The sequence below is a fragment of the Pseudorasbora parva genome, chromosome 17 (assembly GCF_024679245.1).
Source record: "Pseudorasbora parva isolate DD20220531a chromosome 17, ASM2467924v1, whole genome shotgun sequence".
NCBI lineage: Eukaryota > Metazoa > Chordata > Actinopteri > Cypriniformes > Gobionidae > Pseudorasbora > Pseudorasbora parva.
In genome coordinates this window covers 30820626-30841220 of record NC_090188.1, presented here as the reverse complement: position 1 = coordinate 30841220, position 20595 = coordinate 30820626, and the positions used below count along the sequence as shown (strand labels likewise).

Below are 20595 nucleotides of genomic sequence, written 5' to 3'. Positions count from 1 at the left end.
ATCCGGGCAACTGAAGCCTCTGTGACGAGCGCCCCATAACATCGAGCAGCTCCCCGTACACGGGGCAGGATGGCTGCGAGGATTCGGCCTTAGCCTCATTATCCTCCTCATCCACAGCCATCCTCTGTTCTACTGGAAGAGCGGCTGCTGATGAAGAGGAGGAGTCTCCATCGGACTCCTCCTCCGTCAGCCTCCTCTCCCGATCTGGCTGATCGTCTGCGAGCACCGTACTCTCCAGGCGATGAGCCAGATCCATCTGGGAGCCCCAGAACCGGCGTCGCCGCTCAGCCTCAGCATGAGCGGGATCGCTCCCAGATGCTGAATCCTCTTCCCTCGAGAAGAAGCCAGACGAGAGCGGAGCGTCCTCAAAGGGAAACGCTCACAGTTCGCGCAGGAAGCCCCCTCAAGAACCTCCCGCGCGTGCTCTTCCCCCAGGCAGAGCACACAGAGTGTATGCGTGTCCTCAGGCGTGAGAAACCTGGGACACGGGTCAGTGCACTTCCTGTACGCCCCTTTCCTTTTCTTTGTGCACTTCATTCTTTTTTATCAGACTTTCTAATGAGTCAGACAGACAGTCCCTGAAGAAGAAAGGATGGCGTCATGTTTGCACGGCGCCCTTATATACTTCCTGGTCGCATGGTGATGACGTCACTGGCTGCCACCGGTCAGTAAGATTGTGATTTGATAGCGATTTCAGACACCTGTCACGCTGAAGGCGTTCCCCCAGTAGCGTCAGCTGACGCAGCGCGAGTTCCCTTTCGAAAGGGAACGACCTATAGAGTCTTATTTTTTTGGATGACAGGTTGCAAATTATATTTGGTGTTTATGTTGTGGTGGAAATTATGCAGAACCTGATTTCACCCAAGTACAATCTTCATCTACATGTTATTCACCTATCATTTCCCTTTGATTTTACACTGTAAAATATTATTGGTTTAACTTTAAAAAAGTAACATTGTTTGCTTTTAAATGTAAAAAAAAAGTGTAATTTATTGAACTTAAAAATTTGAGTTAAAACAGTAAAAAAGGAAATTCGTTTAATAAATAGAAACTTAAAATAGTATTTCATCTGAACCACATAAAAAATGACAATTTGGCATTGTCACATGCCTGTCCTGTCTGGTGTGCACATGTGGGTTTTGTTATTTTGAGCATGTTCTCCTGTCATTGTCTGATCCCTCCCCCTTGTTATCTGATTAGTGTTTGAATTATCCCCCCTGTTCCCTCTGGATTTCCCTTTATAAGCTGCTTGTGTTTGTCAGTCTGTGTCCGATCCTTGTTATGTCTATGTCTTCTGTTTCCCCTTGATTTCCCTGTTGGTATGTTTTTAAGTTATGTTACAGTTCTGATTATGTGTTTTTCCCCCTTGTGGGTTTTTGTTTTGTATTTATGTTTATTTTCATAATAAATCACATATTTGCGTATCTGAGTCTTCACCTTAGTTTTTTTATGTTGTGACGTGACAGGCATGTTTCACTGCGTCATCACAAATAAAACACACACAATTAACCATTATGCTTATAAAATCTTTTAATAATATATGAATAAAGTCAATTCTCAAAATATTAATTGTATTAACTAAAACTTTTGGCCCCACTTTATATTAGGTGGCCTTAAGTACTGTGTACTTACATCAGAAAATTAGTACAATGTACTTACTGTGTTCAAACTGTATTGCAAAACACCGTTGCTGATATTGAGGTGGGATACGGGTAGAGTTAGGGACAGGTGTGGTGGTATGGGTAAGTTTAAGGGTAGGGTTAGGTGTAAGGGAAGTGCCAACTGTGTTATTACAAATGTAACTACAGAAATTAATATGTACACAATAAGTGCATTGTATCAAATGATTAATTAAAATGTTAGTACATAGTAGTTAAGGCCACCTAATATAAAGTGGGTCCAAATTTTTAATTTAAATGAACTCAAAATTTGAAACCAACCAGGTAGCTTATCTATTTAATATATATATATATATATATATATATATAATTATTTTTTTTTTTTACTGTGTAGGGATAACTTAGGGTGGAATTAGGTTTAGGATATGGTTAGCATTATGTTTTAGGACAGGAATGTTGTTCCAGGATCAACAAAATATACTGACCCAGGAACGCATCTAAGGGTGCTTTCACACTAGGACTGGTGCGCATTTGGAAGATGTGAACGAGGTCTTCTGAGCTCAGGTGTCCACTTAAAAAGGTGGTCTGGGGTTCGGTTCATGTGAACTCCGGTGGTCCGCTGCTGATGTGAATGTAATCGTACTAAATCGCGGAAGGGAACCGCTATAAATGACGTAAGATTTGATAAAAATGTGTGTTTTGTGTGTGTTTCACTCATTTATCTGATAACCCTAACCCTGACATATTCCAAGCAGAGAGCTGTAGATCTCATTTCTGCTCGTCTTCTGCATTCTTTTTATAGCATTTGCAGTAAATTTGTGGCAGATAAGCAAGTGCCATAATGTACTGAAGCTCTGGTAACAAAACCAACGGTTCAAAAACAAAAATATAAAAGTGACGGGAGCAACGTTATGCATTTTGCCACCTTCCCGATTGCTGTCATTACTCAGCAACCGGGTAAACAGCTGCTGCTTTGATGATGCAAACTAACCAAATATTATAATATGAACAAAGTCGAGGGAGAGCAGGGGGAGGGGCGAGCAATCGAACTCGGGTTCGGTCCAGGCAATCGAAGTGTGAAAGCACCCTTACTGCAAAACCAGGACGTGCAGAAATGATGTTGATCGAAATGACAATTACATGCATGCACACGTATTTAGCAGTTATTACTAATATCAGTTATTCTTTAGAACTTTTTCTGTTTTATCTTTAGACAGATTTAGTATTTATATTTGAAAGCTGTTTTTCTGTTATATAGATTTACAAAGGCAAAATCTTTCCAAGCTGCTCACATGCTGCTAAAATATTCTGGGGTTCACGTTCCCCTGCCTGTGAATGTCTGATCTAAAGGGTGCTCTATAGGTGTGTTCGGTGTGCTCATTCCAGTAACTGACTTTGTTGTGTTTATAAGAGATGATAAGCTGGATTGTTGCTTTGAAAGGCAGGTCAGTGAACTGGGACAGTTCTTGGCTTTTTTTCTTTCTTTTTTTCTTTTTTTTCCCCCCCGCCTGATTTACTTAAAGTTGACCTGTTTCCTGCTGGACTGGATCAGGACCTGACTCAGAGCGGGGGGTTGGGAGAATGCCAAGGGCCCTGTCTGTGCTAGAATTGATAGTGGCCCCATAATCCACAGTCCAGTCTCCAGAGACGAGAAGGACAGTTCAAGCCATTGGCAGCAGTTCGCAGAATACACAATGTGGCTGTAATCATACGGTGCTCGTCTGTGCTCGTTTTTACTGACAATTGAATATTCAAAACATCTTCTGGCTGTTATATTCTGTAATCCTGATCACCCAGAGAGCACTGGTTGAATTGTTTTTATTATAAAATTTTTTTTTTATGTCCATCTGAAATTCTTTGGAATGTTGTATTTTAGCAATTTTAATGTCATTGCGTCTGCAATTGCGATTGTTTCCTCATTTGTAAAAAGAGTAAATCTAAATGTATATGTGTAAAATAACGGGAGCAATAATTCTGTTAAAGTAATTCTGTTGGACATTTTTATTAAATTTAATGTCTGATCTTTTATTAGTAATGGAATACTATGGCTAACTGGAGACTATGGCCTAGCAATATATCTAAACTAATTGAATGTAAAGTATATCTGAACCCATTTGAAAATGTAAAAAACAGAACCAACTGCAAAAGTACTGATCATTTTTGGACTAAACCAGCTGCTGTAGTCAACTGCGCTGACATTATATGCATGCCATTACCTGATAGATTGTTGGCAATATTTTCGGAAGATGAGCATGTTAATGCACGCCTCCGCTTGAAATGAAGAGCGATGCGCCCTTCATTATAATATATATATAATGTATATATAAATATATAATATATAATTATACACTTCATTATAATAATGTATTGTTTGCATACTGTGGTAAATGCACACAATGTAGTAGATTACGGTATCACGTGCTGAGGCAGTAGTAAGCTCACAATGCAGGAGATGATGGTACAACATAGACTTTACTTCAAAAGGACAAAGAATGTTTACCACAGACATGTTTACAACCAACAATAATTGATGAGGGACTGAACAGAACAGGGAGTATTAATACACAGTGTGAATGAGGGAACTAATTAGACACAGGTGGAGATGGTAAACTAATCATAGACAAAAGAGCACAAGTGATGACAAAACAGAACATAATTGTGACATTACGCCCCCCCCCCCCTCCCTCCCCCTCGAATAGGCGTTTCCTTGCGTCGTAAAGAAGAAAAACACCAAGAAAAAGGGTCTGTGTCTTCGGCAGAGGGCGTGAAGCTGGTGACGGGCAGAATCCTGGAGTAGGCGAGCGCCGGTGCCATGGTGGTGCTGATGGTGGAAGGATCCAGGGCGGCGACCTGACTGCAGACGGAACCCTGGGGCCGATCGGTGGAGGCGGATCCATGGTGAGATGAGGAACCGGCGAAACAGAGCAGCTGACGGACCAAGGTGACATTGCAGGCCTGAAAGCATGGCGCTGAGCTGCTGGCTCGGCCAGAATGACGATGTGTCAAGTGAGGTTGACGGGGAGGCTGGAGGAAGGGAGGAGCATGCTGACGCTGTAGGGGTGCCGGGTGAGGGCGCAGCTGGAATCCCAGAAGTCTGAGGTATAGGCTGTGTGTTGACTGCCGGAGGCCAACCTGGAGTGACGAGGGAGCCCAGAGGAGTTTCTGGGCAGACGGGCTGCAAAGGTGATGAAGGAGCAGTGAGCCGAGGCGATGGTGATGGGCTGACAGGCCGAGATGGAGATATGGGCCTGGAGGCCTGAGGTGTAGCCGGGGACTCAACCTCTAACTGAGATGGCGGCAGGGAAGCCCGAGACTCTGATGAGCCGCACGGAATGAGCGGCGGTGGTAGAGTTGAGGAGCTGGATGACACCAGTGGTGCCGACGGATCCAGGGGGCTGGCCACAGCCAGTGATGGAGACGGGATAAGGAGAGACAAGGATGCAGGCAGAAGACTTCCAGATGGGACTGGCGAAGATGATTCTGATGATAGGGTGGGGACTGGGGTGGGAAAAGGATCTGCGGACCACAGAACGATCAGGTCTACGTCTGCTGATGGCTCTGCAATGGACTGACTTGCCTGCATCAAACTCTGGGGCCTTTGTGTCCTCCAGCTCTCGACTAGCCTCCGTAGGCTTTGAGCTCGCTGGCTGTAGGTAAGAGGCCGTCGCTCCGGATCATCCAGGCCAGGTAGTCCAAATACGGCTGGCTTCCATCTTCTTTACTTCAAAAGGACAAACAATGTTTACCACAGACATGGGTACAACCAACAATAACCGACGAGGGACTGAACAGAACAGGGAGTATTAATACACAGGGTGAATGAGGGAACTAATAAGACACAGGTCGAGATGGTAAACTAATCATAGACAAACGAGCACAGATGATGACAAAACAGAACATAATTGTGACATATGGCCAGGGACAAAACCAGCCCGTGCAGTCGTCTCTGCATAGTTGTGTATTTTGCTGGCTTTTCCTCTTCTGTTGGAATTTTCCCACACATAAATTCTGACCAATTGAAAAGCAGTTTAGGAAATACGCCATGGCCAGTGAGGGATGTGTATGTTGTCTAATGACTGCATTTTGGTTTGTTTCAACTGTTTCAGACCAAAGCAATCAGTGTGGTGTAAAAAGGAACCAAAAAAGCTGAAAAATGCAACAATGTATAATTGCAAGGGCCACTATTTCAGCTAAGAATCGTCTTTACTGTTCTACTTTAGAAAAAAGTCACCTACATCTCTGATCGTCTAAGGGTGAGTAAATAAACAGCAAATTAAATTGTTTGGGTGAACGATCCCTTTAATTTCTAGTTCAAGATCACTGAGAGATTCACGATTGCATGGAACACACACAATATCTGAGTGTACAATATCTGAGTGAGAGGAGAGGCAGTTAATTTGTATATTTGTGAACTCGCTTCCAGTTTTCTTTGATTACACAAATGTGAAAATGCGGCATAGAAACCCGCGGGTATGATTAAAATGTTGCGCAATACCTGCAATCCTGTGCTGATATACAGGCTCTGAACTGTGGCTGGTGTCAAACCTGCTGTCAGAGGGGAGAGAGCGAGAACACGCAGCTGGTATCGGCAAACAATGAGTATTGGAACCATGCCAGATATTTCAGTATGGATATGTATCAAAATATAGATATTTTGACAACACTACCATACAGTTTGTTTCTCCAAACTTTCAGTCCATAAATCACTCTGATCTCATGTGCGCTTATGATCAGCTCTAAAGTAACTGCTGCAGTGCTGCGGATGCTTTTTTGCACTTCAAAATATGAGACCTTTTATTGTTTTAGTTTTTTTGTGATTAGATATCTTTACCGGCTACTGGAATGCTGTTCAAAGGTTTTAATATTTATTCAAATTTTTGGCGTACTCAGTAACAAATTATTTACGATTAATTAGGTAACAAACAGTGACAATTATTTAGCTTAATTTGTACTTAAGTAGAAGTAAAATTACATGTTTAACAATATACTCACAAAAGTACAAGTACCCAGATAAATTACTTAATTAAATTAACAATTCTTTACTTACACCTCTGCTTTAAGGTCCTGTCCACATGAACAAGGGGATTTTCAAAACTGCAGTGTTTTCTATGCAGATTCGACATTAATCCACTTGCCAAAAAAAAAAAAAAAACCTTTTTGAAAACTCCTGTCAGGGGGAAGATTTTCAGAAACTCAAGTTGCAGTGTTATCATGTAACCGGTGAAACTGGAGATTTTGAGTGGTGCCGCCAGAGTGTGCACTTTTGACGTCAGATTGTCCACCGCTATCTCCTTTGTTTACATGAGTAATAACGGTAATAATCTTTCTTCCAGGCTTCTGATTGGCCAACATGGCTTTAACGGTTAGGGATATTTCGCCACCTGTTGGTTTGGCATGCTCTAGACATCGCTTTATAGCATGATTTTGCGTTTTCATGTGTACATGAAAGTTGAGTTTTTATTGGGTTTTTTACCAGTTGTTTTTTTTTTATTTATGCTTGTGCTTGTGACTGAGATTTGTTTTTAAACTAAGGAATAAAGACGGTTTATAAAAATAGCCATGAACTAGGCCTTCGTTGTTTTTCATTCATAACATGTTCCTTTTTTTATTCCTGCCACTTATCAGTTTCCATGGACACTTAATCATCACAGCTGTTTGTCATTTAGCTTATCACCGTGTGATTTTAAATTCCTTACCTTTTCTCTGTGTTTATCTCATTTGCGTTAGTATCTTAAACTGTATTACCTGCTGGATTTATTATTAAACTCTGCATTTTGAAATTAAACTTTTTCCTTATCTTCATGCCTTCTTTATCTTTCTGTCTGAACCTGGCTAATAATAATAATAGCTAGAGGGTGAAAATGTTTGCACCTTTTGTAATAGCTGAGTATGAGTCCCCCTATTGTCATAGTTATACAGTCAATGCTGGTGTTACACCTGTCCAAACCCGGGACTCGACCCCTGGTCCTCCATTATGAAAGCCAGACACTCTAACAAGGAGACTAAAGGCTGCAACCTAGTCAGTCGCTAGATCATCTCTTGAGATTAGAGGACTGCGGTTTACTCACTCAGCGACTACTAGCTTGCCTCCGTTACACTCACCCCCCTAAACCTCACTCCCATCCGGGTCATGGCACCAACGTCACCCCTCCTGTTCGAACCGCCTGCTCCAAACAGGACTCGACCCCTGGTCCTCCGGCATGAGAGTCAGACGTTCTAACTAGGAGGCTGATTCTAGCGTCAGTCACTAGAGAATACTTTGAGATCAGAGGCAAGTAAACCTTTGAGTGAGGTTCAGTTGCACAGTGACTACTAGCTGGCCTCCGTTACACTGGAAATAATTAAAATATGAAATAGATGCTGGAAAACTAAAGAATGTGAAAATACTTTTCTTATATTTTTTTCATTAATTATTCAGATGATTTTCCACTTTGGATGAAACTATGCATATACTATATGTTCTGTATTTCTGTCTTTTTAGGACAGTGCAGAGAATGAGGTGGACAGAAATAAATGCTGTACGCTCTGTAACATGTTCTTCACATCTGCCATCGTGGCTCAGTCACACTACCAGGGAAAAACACACGCTAAGAGAGTTCGCTTGGTTCTGGGGGAGTCACCAAGTCTGCCCACACCCACAGGTAAGATAAGCTAAACTAAATGGACATTTATTCTTTTAATTTTAATTTCTTCATTAAAATATGTCAAAAAAAAATGGTAACACTTTACAATACGGGTGCACTAATATGCATTAATTCATGCTTAAATAATGCACAGATAATCATGAGTTAATGTATTACTAATGGTGAACTAACCCATTTATTAATGATTACTGCATCAGCAACTAATGAAGATTCATCATGATTAATAGATTAAGTAATCATTAAATAGATATAAGTTAAATATGTCATAATGTATTAATTCCTTAATAACATATTATATTAACTAATATTGTATATTAACGTGTTAATTACCACAACAGGTCAAATCCGTGCATTTTAACTTTCAGTTTTCTGCTTTAAAGAATCATTAGCTAATGATTTATAAAGGCATCTTTATGTTATAACTTTACTTGTTGGGGCACATGACTATTAACTAATTGATTAAATAATATGCAATTGTGGTTATGGGTTTTGAATTAATTTGGAATGAGTTAATAGTCATGTGCCCTAACAAGTAAAGTCATAACATAATGATACCTTTATAAATCATTAGCTAATGATTCATTAAAGCAGACAACTGGAAGTTGAAATGCATGGCTTTGACACGTTGTGTTAATTAACACGTTCATTTACATTATTAGTTAATATGATATGTTATTGAGGAATTAATACATTAAGACACATTCAACTAATTACAATTTAATGATTACTTAATCTATTAATCATGATGAATCTTCATTAGTTGCTGATGCAGTAATCATTAATAAATGGGTTAGTTCACCATTAGTAATACATTAACTCATGATTATCTGTGGATTAGTTAAGCATGAATTAATGCATATTAGTGCACCCGTATTGTAAAGTGTTAGCAAATTTAATTTTATTTTTTTCACTTTTACTGATATCAGAGTAGAGACACTGTACAGTAGTACAGTAGTTTAATCAGCGCTGTAGGAACATAGCGACTGGTTCATGCTTGAAGTCCAGAGCGCTGAACTTAGCCTAAAGTTCATTTTTGTAGGCTTGAACAGGGGTGATGAACTGAGAAATCAACTTTCCCTTGAGCTTTTGATATATAAAAGGTCATGGTAATATAAGAATATCCTCTAAGTTTCAGAGCTGAAAACTTCCTTGTTAGTCAAAGAAAAGCTTTTATAGACACCAGGCTCAGCAAACGGTCCTATGCTTCATACTTACGCCATTGCTCGACGAAACACCGCCTCTACCGCGTGTCTAATCCAGTAGCCTCGCCCACCGACTCATGGAGCTGATCGGTTGGTGCTAGCTGGTCAACAACAACAAACATGCAGAGGATGATAGCAAGATATTGCGCTATTCCTAGTTGTGGAAGAACACAGTCGCTACATAAGCTTCCTTTAGATCCTAATATTAGGAATGTGTGGTTGAACTTTATTTTTAATGAAGTTCCAGCGCACGTGGGGAAGACATGTTCACATCAGTTCACTGCGGAATCGTTTGTAAACAAATCTCCGGTCCATGCTGGATTTGGTTCTGACAGGAATGGTGCAACACACTTATGTGAGTAAAACGTGTTTTTATATGTAAAAGTATTACATTGTTATAGATCGTTTGGCTTATTTGTACGTGTCTAACAGAAACATACCTTTCGCACACTGGACTCACGTATTTTGCACACTGGAATCTCGTACTCACGTATATAATCTCATTATATTCCGTTCTTGTTCTGTTATTCTCTCTCTCTCTCTCTCTCTCTCTCTCTCTCTCTCTCTCTCTCTCTCTCTCTCTCTCTCTCTCTCTCTCTCTCTCTCTCTCTCTCTCGTGAAAGTGTATGTGTGTGTGCGCGGTTCACGCTTATATCGTCCGATCTTGCGGGCTATGTGTAATATAAAAAAAATAGTCCAATCAATAGTCAAAAATAAATTGTTCACGAGCCCTGTGAGAGAATCTTTCTGTTTGCCGCTTCTCCCTCAATCTCATCTCTCCCTCGTGAACTGACAGGTGAGCTTAAACTCATTAAATATGCAAATCTTCTCCAATCCCAGCTTTGGGCATTTAATTCAAAGTCTCCAGTGCGGCAATCCCATCAGAACCCATCGTTTTGAAGAAAGCCTCAAAACCAGTGTAGAAAATAGCCTATTACTTATTAATTATGATGTTTTTGAATGTAAAAACCACACAAACATCATTAGTTGACCTCAGACAACAGTATAAAAAATAAAAAAGCCAGTTCATGACACCTTTTAGTCCGCCGGCCCAGCTGTGCAATGGTACTCAAGCTTTGCACAAGCTCCAGCATCCTAGAACACTGTATGGTTCCACAGACACAAAGACATCTAGAAGCATAATATTGCTCTATAGTATTGCATTGTTATAGATCATTTTGCTTATGTGTACGATGTGGATGATTGGCTTATTGCACATTATGCCCAGAACACACCCATGATTCATTAAGAGACTAGGTACAACTCTCTTGGACCATGCGCCTGGTGCGCAGAACATTTTTTCTGCCGTGTTAAAATTAGGCCCTCTGTATTTTTCTTGATCCTTTTGTATTTTCTTGGAAAGATACATTTATGGGAAAAAAATAAGCAATGCTTTTGAAACATTTCTTTTAAAAGATAAGGTCAGACAACTAGTAAACTATCTAGTCATCTAGCAAAATCACAACATAAGGCTGAAATAGTCTAAAACAGCATTTGAGTTAACTTTGAGTTAGTACAGAGCATTAATCAGAATGTCTGAGGAATATCGATACAGTTTGCAAATACAATTCTGCCAAAACATGATGTTTATGACTCTGATGATATTTACAATCCTAACAAATGATTGTATCTATGCGCAATGTAAATTAATAATTCAGAACTTGTTTACAGATGGCTGGACATAATGTGATGTTTAGCTGTTAAAATTGCATCTGAGAAAAAAAGGAGAAAAACAAACATTATCATACAGTATAATTAGATTTTTTTTTTTCCAGTAAAGTTTTGTAGAGCCAGTGTCTGAAGTGATACAGATAGGAGGAGGACAGCCTCATGCATCTGAGGTACCATTGATCACAAGTTAAATTGTGAAAATGTGCGTCGCCCATTTGTGCTGCAGTCATATTGCAGAGAGATCTTGTATCTGTTTTCTTGATTTAAGCGCAACACTACCCGTGAATAAAGTCATGCAGTAACTGCCAGAGGCATCAGTGAATATGTGTGACTCAGGGTCAATGTCATGAATAGGCTAACTGGAAAACTATATAGAGTTTAAATCATACATTAAAAAGAAAGAGCAAGCCATGTCACTGAAACATCCATATCAGTCCATTGATCCATGCACATACAAAACATCAGCCCACTCAACCACCGACCTACTCACATAAACATGACATAACTGTAGGTTGCTTATGGTTGCCAAGCAATCCCTTGTGAAAAAGAAGTGTGCTTAATTGTATTGAAAGTGTATTTTTTGTGCACTTAATATATTTAAAGTATATTTTTTAAAAACTGCACTTGTAGATAATATGATATGATTAAAATTAAGTGCCACTTAAGTGTACTTAAAGAGAATACACTTTAATGACAATATTTCTAAACACACTTAAGTACACTTTTTTAAAATTCACTTTATAATAATATCTAATTAATTTGTATTTTTAAAAAGTACACTTTCATGACAATATTTATAAACACACTTTAGTACACTTACAATAAGTGCACTTTATAATAATATCTAATTAATTTGTACTTTAACAAAATACACTTTCATGACGATATTTATAAACACACTTTAGTACACTTACAATAAGTGCACTTTATAATAATATCTAATTAATTTGTACTTTAACAAAATACACTTTCATGACGATATTTATAAACACACTTTAGTGCACTTTTAATTAGTGCACTTTATAATAATATCTAATTAATTTGTACTTTAACAAAATACACTTTCATGACGATATTTATAAACACACTTTAGTGCACTTTTAATTAGTGCTTTTTATAATAATATCTAATTAATTTGTACTTTAACAAAGTACACTTTCATGACAATATTTATAAACACACTTTAGTACACTTATAATAAGTGCGCTTTGTAATAATATATAATTAATTTGTACTTTAAAAAAGTACACTTTCATGACAATATTTATAAACACACTTTAGTGCACTTTTAATAAGTGCGCTTTGTAATAATATATAATTAATTTTCACTTAAAGAAAGTACACTTGTATGACAATATTTATAAACACACTTAAGTGCACTTTTTAAAAATGCACCTTGTAATGTCTACACCTAAATTTACTTAAACCATTTTAATTATGAGTTTGTTTCATAAAGTGCACTTATTTTACTAATGACAAAGCACATGGAAAATAAATGATTTTTTTAAAAAAAATTAGTTGTCCAAAATTCTCATATGAACTCATCTCCAAGTGTCAGTTTTCTACATAATTTGACATTGTCAATCTTTATGAGAGGAGTTGTCTAATGTACTGTAGGCTACTTTACATCTGTGTAGAATAACCTGCTTTCAATATTATGTTGTTGTATGGCGATTAAACACACATTTAATTGCATTAATTCCAAGAAAAAGAACAAATCTAAACCAAATTAATTTGCATTAAAATTCAGTTAAAATAGGCTACATTTAATTTTAATCAGACTCTCAACATGATTGACTTTTAGTTAGGTGAATGAGTCAAGTTCTCTGAAATACAGTCCAACTACACAGTGTGTTAGAACAACCTGAACAGAAATGGATAATTAATAAGTGATTTATAATCAACATTTAATGCACGAAATATCTTATTTTATATTTATACTTAATATTTCAATGCGCATGCGCCAAAAATACTACGTCATGATTTTGAAAAATGCGCGGTGCGCCATGATTGCGTCATCTCGATGCGTGAGGAAAATGAAGCTGAAGAGAACAGACAACAGAGGAACGAACCGTTTGGATCATTACAGATGAGACGTTATATGCTACAAATAACGAGTCAAGTAAGTATATCTTGATATAAGCTCTCTTGATTTTACATTTTCACCGTAACATGGTAGCTCTCTATTACAGTGTAGTAGTTATTTAGTTTAATCGCAGATAGGATAGACGCAATATGGACTCGGGAGGTGAATTAACATTAATCATGTTTCCTATGTATCTAAGATTGTATTATTCATATTCATGTATCTAAGATTGCATTATAATAATTTCTTAAATCGGAATGTGATCGCCGGTGTGGGCATGTTCAATGAATTTGCCTGCTGTAAATACAATATTTTAATCGATCTCCTACTTTTTAAATGGACAGAAGACATTTAACGTTATATACATTTATTTCATATATTAACTTAACGTATAACAACAACCAGTAATGAAATAATGATTTTAATATGTTCTTTTCTTTTTGCATTTGGAGAGTAAGATGTTAAAGTACTATTTGTGTTTTTAATATTTTGTGCTTATTTTATTTTTTTATTTTGTAGGATCAATACAGATGTGTTATTGGAGATCCAGTGCAAGCTGTGTGGAATCACGGAGCCATCTTGATGAGGTCAAGTTAATGTTAATTATGAATTTATGCCCAGCCATGACACTGATCACACAAGCTAAAACATAACTATAAAGTCTTTAGCTTTTAAATGCTTTGCATCTTGTCCATTTGTAAGTAATACATTCCCACTTGTGCATTTACAGATCCCCTAATCATTATATATTTTACAGGCCACACACCCAAAGGAATGGAGCCGCAGCATTGCTGTGCCAGGCGTGGTAAATACAGGAACATCCTTCATGGAGATGGTGCGGTAAGCTGAAACTTGCAAGGCAAGATGAGGAAAATTCAAGAATACTTTTCTCAATTTACATTGGTCTTGGGTTATTTATCTATATTTAAGTTATGTTTAATTCCCTGTAAAGTAGGAATAAAAACCATTATTAAAATGTTCTCTATTTTTAAGGTCCAGTGTCAGTGAAGATGATGTGCTCAGTGGGATACGTGAAGGAACCTCTCCAATCATTCTACCCTGACGACTGAGGTAATTCATCACATAGGGGATGCAGGTGTGGTCAAAAGCTTACACACACCGTGCAGAATAAACTGCTTCATCAGGGCAGTACTAGATAAAAAAAGAGACAACATGCTCATTTTTATGATCCCTCTTATGGCTATTTCTTTTTTTTCTTCTTTTTTTCATACAGATACTGCTGTGTGAATATAAACTGTACATCTATCGTTTTAATTTAATTGAGCCAATTATAATAATGGATAGATCTGTTTTATAAACAAGTTTTTTCTTTGCGTTTTCTTTTTCTTTCCTCAAGGTATATATATATTTTTGCTTTCCTGCCTCTTTGGAACATGTCCATTCACATCTACTGTGGAGAGATGGTGCGCCTGTTTCCTACTGATGGAGAGCTTCTCGGACATTGACATAAACAGCACTTTCCAAACAACTTGAAAATAGTTGGTGACAAACAATTTTGTGTGCCTTTGGAGTTCTTCAGTTTTTTTTTTTTTGTTTTTTTTTTTTTTCATTCACTAATGCTGGAATAAGATTTTAGAATAAACCTTTTGGTCCTAATTTTGGTGCTAGTAAAGGTTTAAGAGCTTATAAGTTCAGTAACACTTTACAATAAGATCTAATTTGTTAACTTTATTTAATGTATTGACCAACATGATCTAACAGTGATTTTTTACAGTGTTTATTAATAGTTGTTGACCTTGCTTAATAAATTATAGTTCAAAGCTAGTTAATTAAATTTATAGTCATTGTTCATGCAAGTTAACAATGCATTAAATAATTAACATTTAAGATTGCATTAATAATAGAGGTGTAACAGTACACAAAGCTGACAGTTCGGGGAGGAAAACTAAATATAAAAATGCTTCTTTTTTTTTATTGGTTTACTGAACAAATTGTAATTATCCTAATCTAAAGGTTTCTTAAAGAATTAAAAATATAATATAAAAAATATCTCTACTAATTATTATGATTATTATTACCTTTATTTAACCAGGAGAAAAACTCACTGAGATTAAAATGTCCTGTCCTGGCCAAGATAGGCAGCTGTGTTTGCATGTACAGTTATACATAAAAAGTCACATAAAAAACATAAAACATACAACCAGTCAAAAACAATTACACACCATTCATTTACTCTCAAAATGATGTAGTAAAATTTTAAAATGACTAAATGTCACCAGATCTTTTAGCTTCAACTCAGTCTGGAGCAAATTCCAATCTGAGGCTGCGACATATCTGAAGGACGTTTCACCAAGCTTAACTCTAACAAAGGGCACACAAAGATTATAATTTGATTCAGAATGTAATATATAATTGCCTTGTTGTTTCTGTTTAATCAAATGACAAAGAATGCTGTATAGTGTAGACTATATAGGGAGGCCTTACTTGCACTCGCATTGTATGCAAACGTGTAAACTTCTCATAAGACCGTTTTTGCATTAACTTATAAATCTAATTATAGGTTAGATTTTTTTCAGGTTTTCAGGTTAAGTAGAATATGATGAATATATAGGCTAATATAATGCATACATTTAGTGAAAGAGTTCATCTCTCTCGTGTTTTATCGACGTCTTTCTGCTGTTGAAACACTGAACGATTACACAATGTGATACATTTTAGTAAGTTCTAATGTATCCTTAACATACCTTCTGATGTTAATTCATGTTTATTCTTTGACTATGACAAGGTGATCACATTCACTCGTGCCGCGTTGCTGCTTGAACTGATGTCTTTACAGTGATCTGTCATGTCACATTAAAGAGCATCAATATGGCATCACTTGAATTTAATGATAAAATTGACAGAATACATATGTTCTTATGAAAACTTGTATTGAAGTGTGTTCCACTCATTAAACAAGCCGTCTGTTAACTGTTAAAGATTGCATTCGTACCGCTCGGTACACACGTGCACTGTACCGGAAGTCCTTTACCGAACCGGTTCGGTATGAATACATGTGCCGTTACACCCCTAATTAGTAAATGTTGAAATTAACATTAACTAAGATAAATAAATGTTTATATTATTATTCATTCTAAGTTCATGTTAAATTAAGTAGTTAACTAATTAAACGTTACCCAAAGTTTTGAATCTTAGTGTTGTACATGAAACGATTCTTTTCTTTCCATTTGTTTGTATTTATTCATCTGTTGTGTGAGGTAATTTTCTGTGATGGGTAGATTTAGGTACCTTTGAATGAGGGACATATATAATAATGCATATAATTACATATAATTGCATATAATCCTCATTGTCCTCCAGACTCTTTCTAAATGAATTTGTGTTTGTGTAAATAGTTTTTTGGGTTTTTCTTGGGCATCAAAAAAAAGTTTTTTTTGTATATTTGTTTTACAGATCGTTTTGTCAATAAATGTAGAGGATTTAAATTTGGATGTGTTTATTATACGAAATTGCAGCTGTATTATTTGAAAAATGTTATTATGAGTGTATTTCATTATATTAGAGTGTACATGTAAATTACGTTAAGGTATATTTTAGTTCATATTAATTGCTTGTTTTTAAGACAGTAGAATGGATGTCAGTACATTGAGCAGTGCACTTTAATTACAATTTTAATACACTAGAAGCGATTATGAAAGTACATATAAAGTGGTATTTAAGTACCACTTAAGTTGTTCCAAAAAATCACTCTTAATTGCAACTTATTGTATTTTATTTCAACTTAATATGTGATAAATTTGAAATCAATTACATATAATGTGTGTTAAGTACACCGAAAACATTGCATTTAATTCACACTTAAGTGTATATTTAGCTGACATTAAAGTATGTTTTAGTTCACATTAATTGCTTGTCAGTACATTGAGCAGTGCACTTTAATTACAATTTTAATACACTAGAAGCGATTATGAAAGTACATATAAAGTTGTATTTAAGTACCACTTAAGTTGTTCCAAAAAATCACTCTTAATTGCAACTTATTGTATTTTATTTCAACTTAATATGTGATAAATTTGAAATCAATTACATATAATGTGTGTTAAGTACACCGAAAACATTGCATTTAATTGCACAATTAAGTGTATTTAGTATAAGTACATTATCTGTGTAATAAGTACACTTTATAAAAGTACACTAAAGTGCACTTTTTTTTCACAAGGGATGTCATAACATTCAACTGATCACAAGTGTGCACATATTAACTCATTTACAATGGCTTCAAACGTGACTTGAATCAAAAATATAATTTTTTTTTTTTATAAAAATATATAGATTATGTCTCAGGTAATGTAAAGCTGTCTGCCATTAAAAGAAGGAAATTAAGCATCTGCTGTTTACATGACTGATTTCAACTAAAAATGGAAAACTTTTGATGTATTTTGGCCATTCGTTTACACTACAGCTGTGTTTTTGGGGCTTAAAGACAGAACATTTAGAAAACATGTTTTAAAGTGCAAGGTTTTGAAAATACCAATACCGTTATCATCTCCAAAACATGAATTTGTAAAAACGGTGATGTCATGCAGATGTATAAATATGTGTTCAAAGTTGTGAATACGGGTTTCAAAGTGCACATTTTTAAAAACTATACCATTAAGCCGAAAGTATACTTCAGCCTGCACACCGTCCGCATGACATATTTTCGTCATCAGGAGGGTTCACGGATGTCCGCACAATTTTGTAGTTGGAGGCCGAGTCAAAGATAATGTGATAAAACGTGTTGAACTCAGCCATCAGCACCCATCTGCGGTTGAGTAAAAAACTGTGCAGACATGAATGCACGCGAGACGTGTCCGGATGCGGAAATTTAAGTATATCAGGGGAGCATCCCCTCCTGTTCGAACCGCCCGCTCTAAGCGGGACTTGAAACAGGGCATGAGAGCATGAGAGTCAGATGCTCTAACAAGGAGGCTAAAGGCTGCAACCTCTACACTGTAAAAAAATATGTTGGTTTTTGTTGGTTTAACTTAAAGCTACACTGTGTAACTTTTTTAGTTTATTCTTAGCTAAAAACACTTAGTTCTTTCAAAAATATATGTGCTTATTAATGTATATTTACTTCTTTCAAGTAATAAAGAATTTTCATAAGTTTATAATATCCCATTGAAAATACATACGGGTGAGGGGTTCGAATGCTGGTCGCCATGTTGCCCCTCCATCTTGAAAGTATATTCGCCAAAGTGGGACATACCCGTAAATTTAAGCTTCGCTTTTCGCGTTTTAACACTCGATGGCAGTCAAGAACGAGGTCGAACTTGAAGCCATGTTAATCTTGGACTAAATCTGCCTCCGTAGGAGTTAAAACGAAATCGGAATTGAGAGGAACAGAAATTAATTTTCACTGGACTGTCATATACCTTTACACCGCTAGATGGGGGAAAATATCACACAGTGTAGCTTTAAAAAAGTAAGTAACCTGGTTGCCTTAAAATTTTTAGTTTATTGAAATAAAAAAATTGAATTGATACAATGAAGGAAATTTGTTTAAATAGATACTCAAAATATTATTGTATCTGAATCACATAAAAAATTGATAAATCTATTTGGCATGTTTCACTGCTTCATCAGAAATAAAACAAACACACCCAATATGCTTAGAAAATCTTTTAATAATATTTTAATAAAGGTTGTTGAATCTCAAAAAAATGTTCAAATGTTAATTCATTGAACTCTGAAATTTTTACAGTGTAGTGTCAATCGCTGGAGCGTCTCTTGAGGTGAGGTTGTGAGGTTTACTTGCACAGTGACTACTAGCTGGCCTCAGTTACACCATCACGGGAATAAATTACATTTTAAAACACAATATATTCAAATAGAAAATATTTAATTTGTAATAATATTTCACAATATCACTTCTTTACTATTCTGATTTTGACAAATGCAGCCTTGACGAGCATGTGACTTAAAAAAAATAGAATGTAAATAAATATAAAATAATATAATAAATATAAATATTGCATATTTTTATTAGAGACTTTTAATTGATGTGTGTTACACATTTCCAATAGCATGTGACCGAACAGATCCACCACTCAATTGGATTTTGACCCGAGAAATCAAATTGATTCGCAATGGACACTCAATCACTTGAGCTGTATTCCCTGGATATTTGCCTGTTTGGAAAGTCATTGGTGTGAGCGGTAATAAACACTAAACATGGGCTAGAATTGCCGCTGTTTCAGTTTTAATGTTTTCAGTCTCTTTGCCCATATTTGATTACGTTCATGTGAAAGTGATCTTAACCGCATCACAAATGTCTACTTCTGGAATCAGGACAAACATGTGGCATGTGTTTCTATCTTTAGCCTGTCAATGACTATTGAATTTCATTTCCTGTCATAAGGGGGAAACGATTTCAATTAAGCAGGGTTTCTTACAGACTAATTCCATAAATGTGTCTGGTTCTCCATACAGTAGATATAATAAAACGCACTCAATGGTGTGAGTGAGAATGTGATCGTCATAGTTCAGTCAGTGTTAGCTCGAAATTAGAATGCTGTGTGTTATTCGTTTTCTTTTGTCTCATTTTTAGTCTTCTGTGACAAAGATGAATCTCAGTTGGAGATCACACAGTAGGTGGCTTTCTAAAATATTAGAGAAGCAATATGAAAGGACTTTTCCACAAATTTAAAAAGAAAGTGGTAGAACGGGGGTTTCAGGAGAGATTAGACTCAAAAGTAACCTTCATGAAAATCCAGAGTACTACTCGCTCGGGAAAAAATCATCAGAAGAGGATCGGAGCTGACAGTCGAAGCGGATGTGATGGAGTTGCCCTTGAGATTTTTACCTGCCGACCCCCATCTCTTTCTGCTCTTCTTGTCACTCCAGCTATAAGACCATATTTGCTTTAGGGTTCTACAACATCCTCTGCAGCCTCTGCACTCCATGCTGTGCTCTGTAGGAATAAATGGATACATGTGTGTTAGGGATATGCAAAATTATATGGAAGCCCTGCATATGGTGAATGTGATTTCAGCTAGAAAACATATTCCAATAAACCAATCAGATTCAAAGGAAAAGTCTATAGTTTATATCAAGTTTAGGCTTACAACAGTGTTTTTCCAGGATCATCAAAATACAGATCAAATAGATTGGTATCCACAAATAAATGTAAAGAGAAAATAAATTCACAAAGAGGAAATAAATTCACAAATAAATAGAATGAGATCCACAAATACATGCAGGAGTTTCACAAAAATGAATTAGATTCACACATAAATACGATTACAATTGTGAATAAAAAATAAACTAAAAATATCCACACATATGTTTTTATGTCACAAACACAACTCTGCCTTGCGTTCATTTGTGAATCGCTTCCTCTGCATTTGTTGATGGCTTCCTCTGTATTG

At 36.5% G+C, this 20595-nt stretch overlaps 1 protein-coding gene and 1 long non-coding RNA gene across 3 annotated transcripts in view; both read left to right on the top strand.

Annotated features, from left to right (window-relative positions):
- zgc:171482 (zinc finger protein) overlaps positions 1-20595 on the top strand; it is a 218372-nt gene that overhangs the window by 102181 nt on the left and 95596 nt on the right. For both annotated transcript variants that reach the window (XM_067421599.1, XM_067421598.1), the window contains exon 4: positions 8101-8260. In XM_067421599.1, coding sequence (XP_067277700.1) covers positions 8101-8260 — 160 coding nt within the window. The remainder of the gene's footprint in view (positions 1-8100; positions 8261-20595) is intronic.
- Positions 12959-14527, top strand: LOC137045111 (uncharacterized). The gene is made up of 3 exons (XR_010898689.1): positions 12959-13258; positions 13742-14062; positions 14216-14527. It is a non-coding gene; the product is annotated as an uncharacterized lncRNA (long non-coding RNA).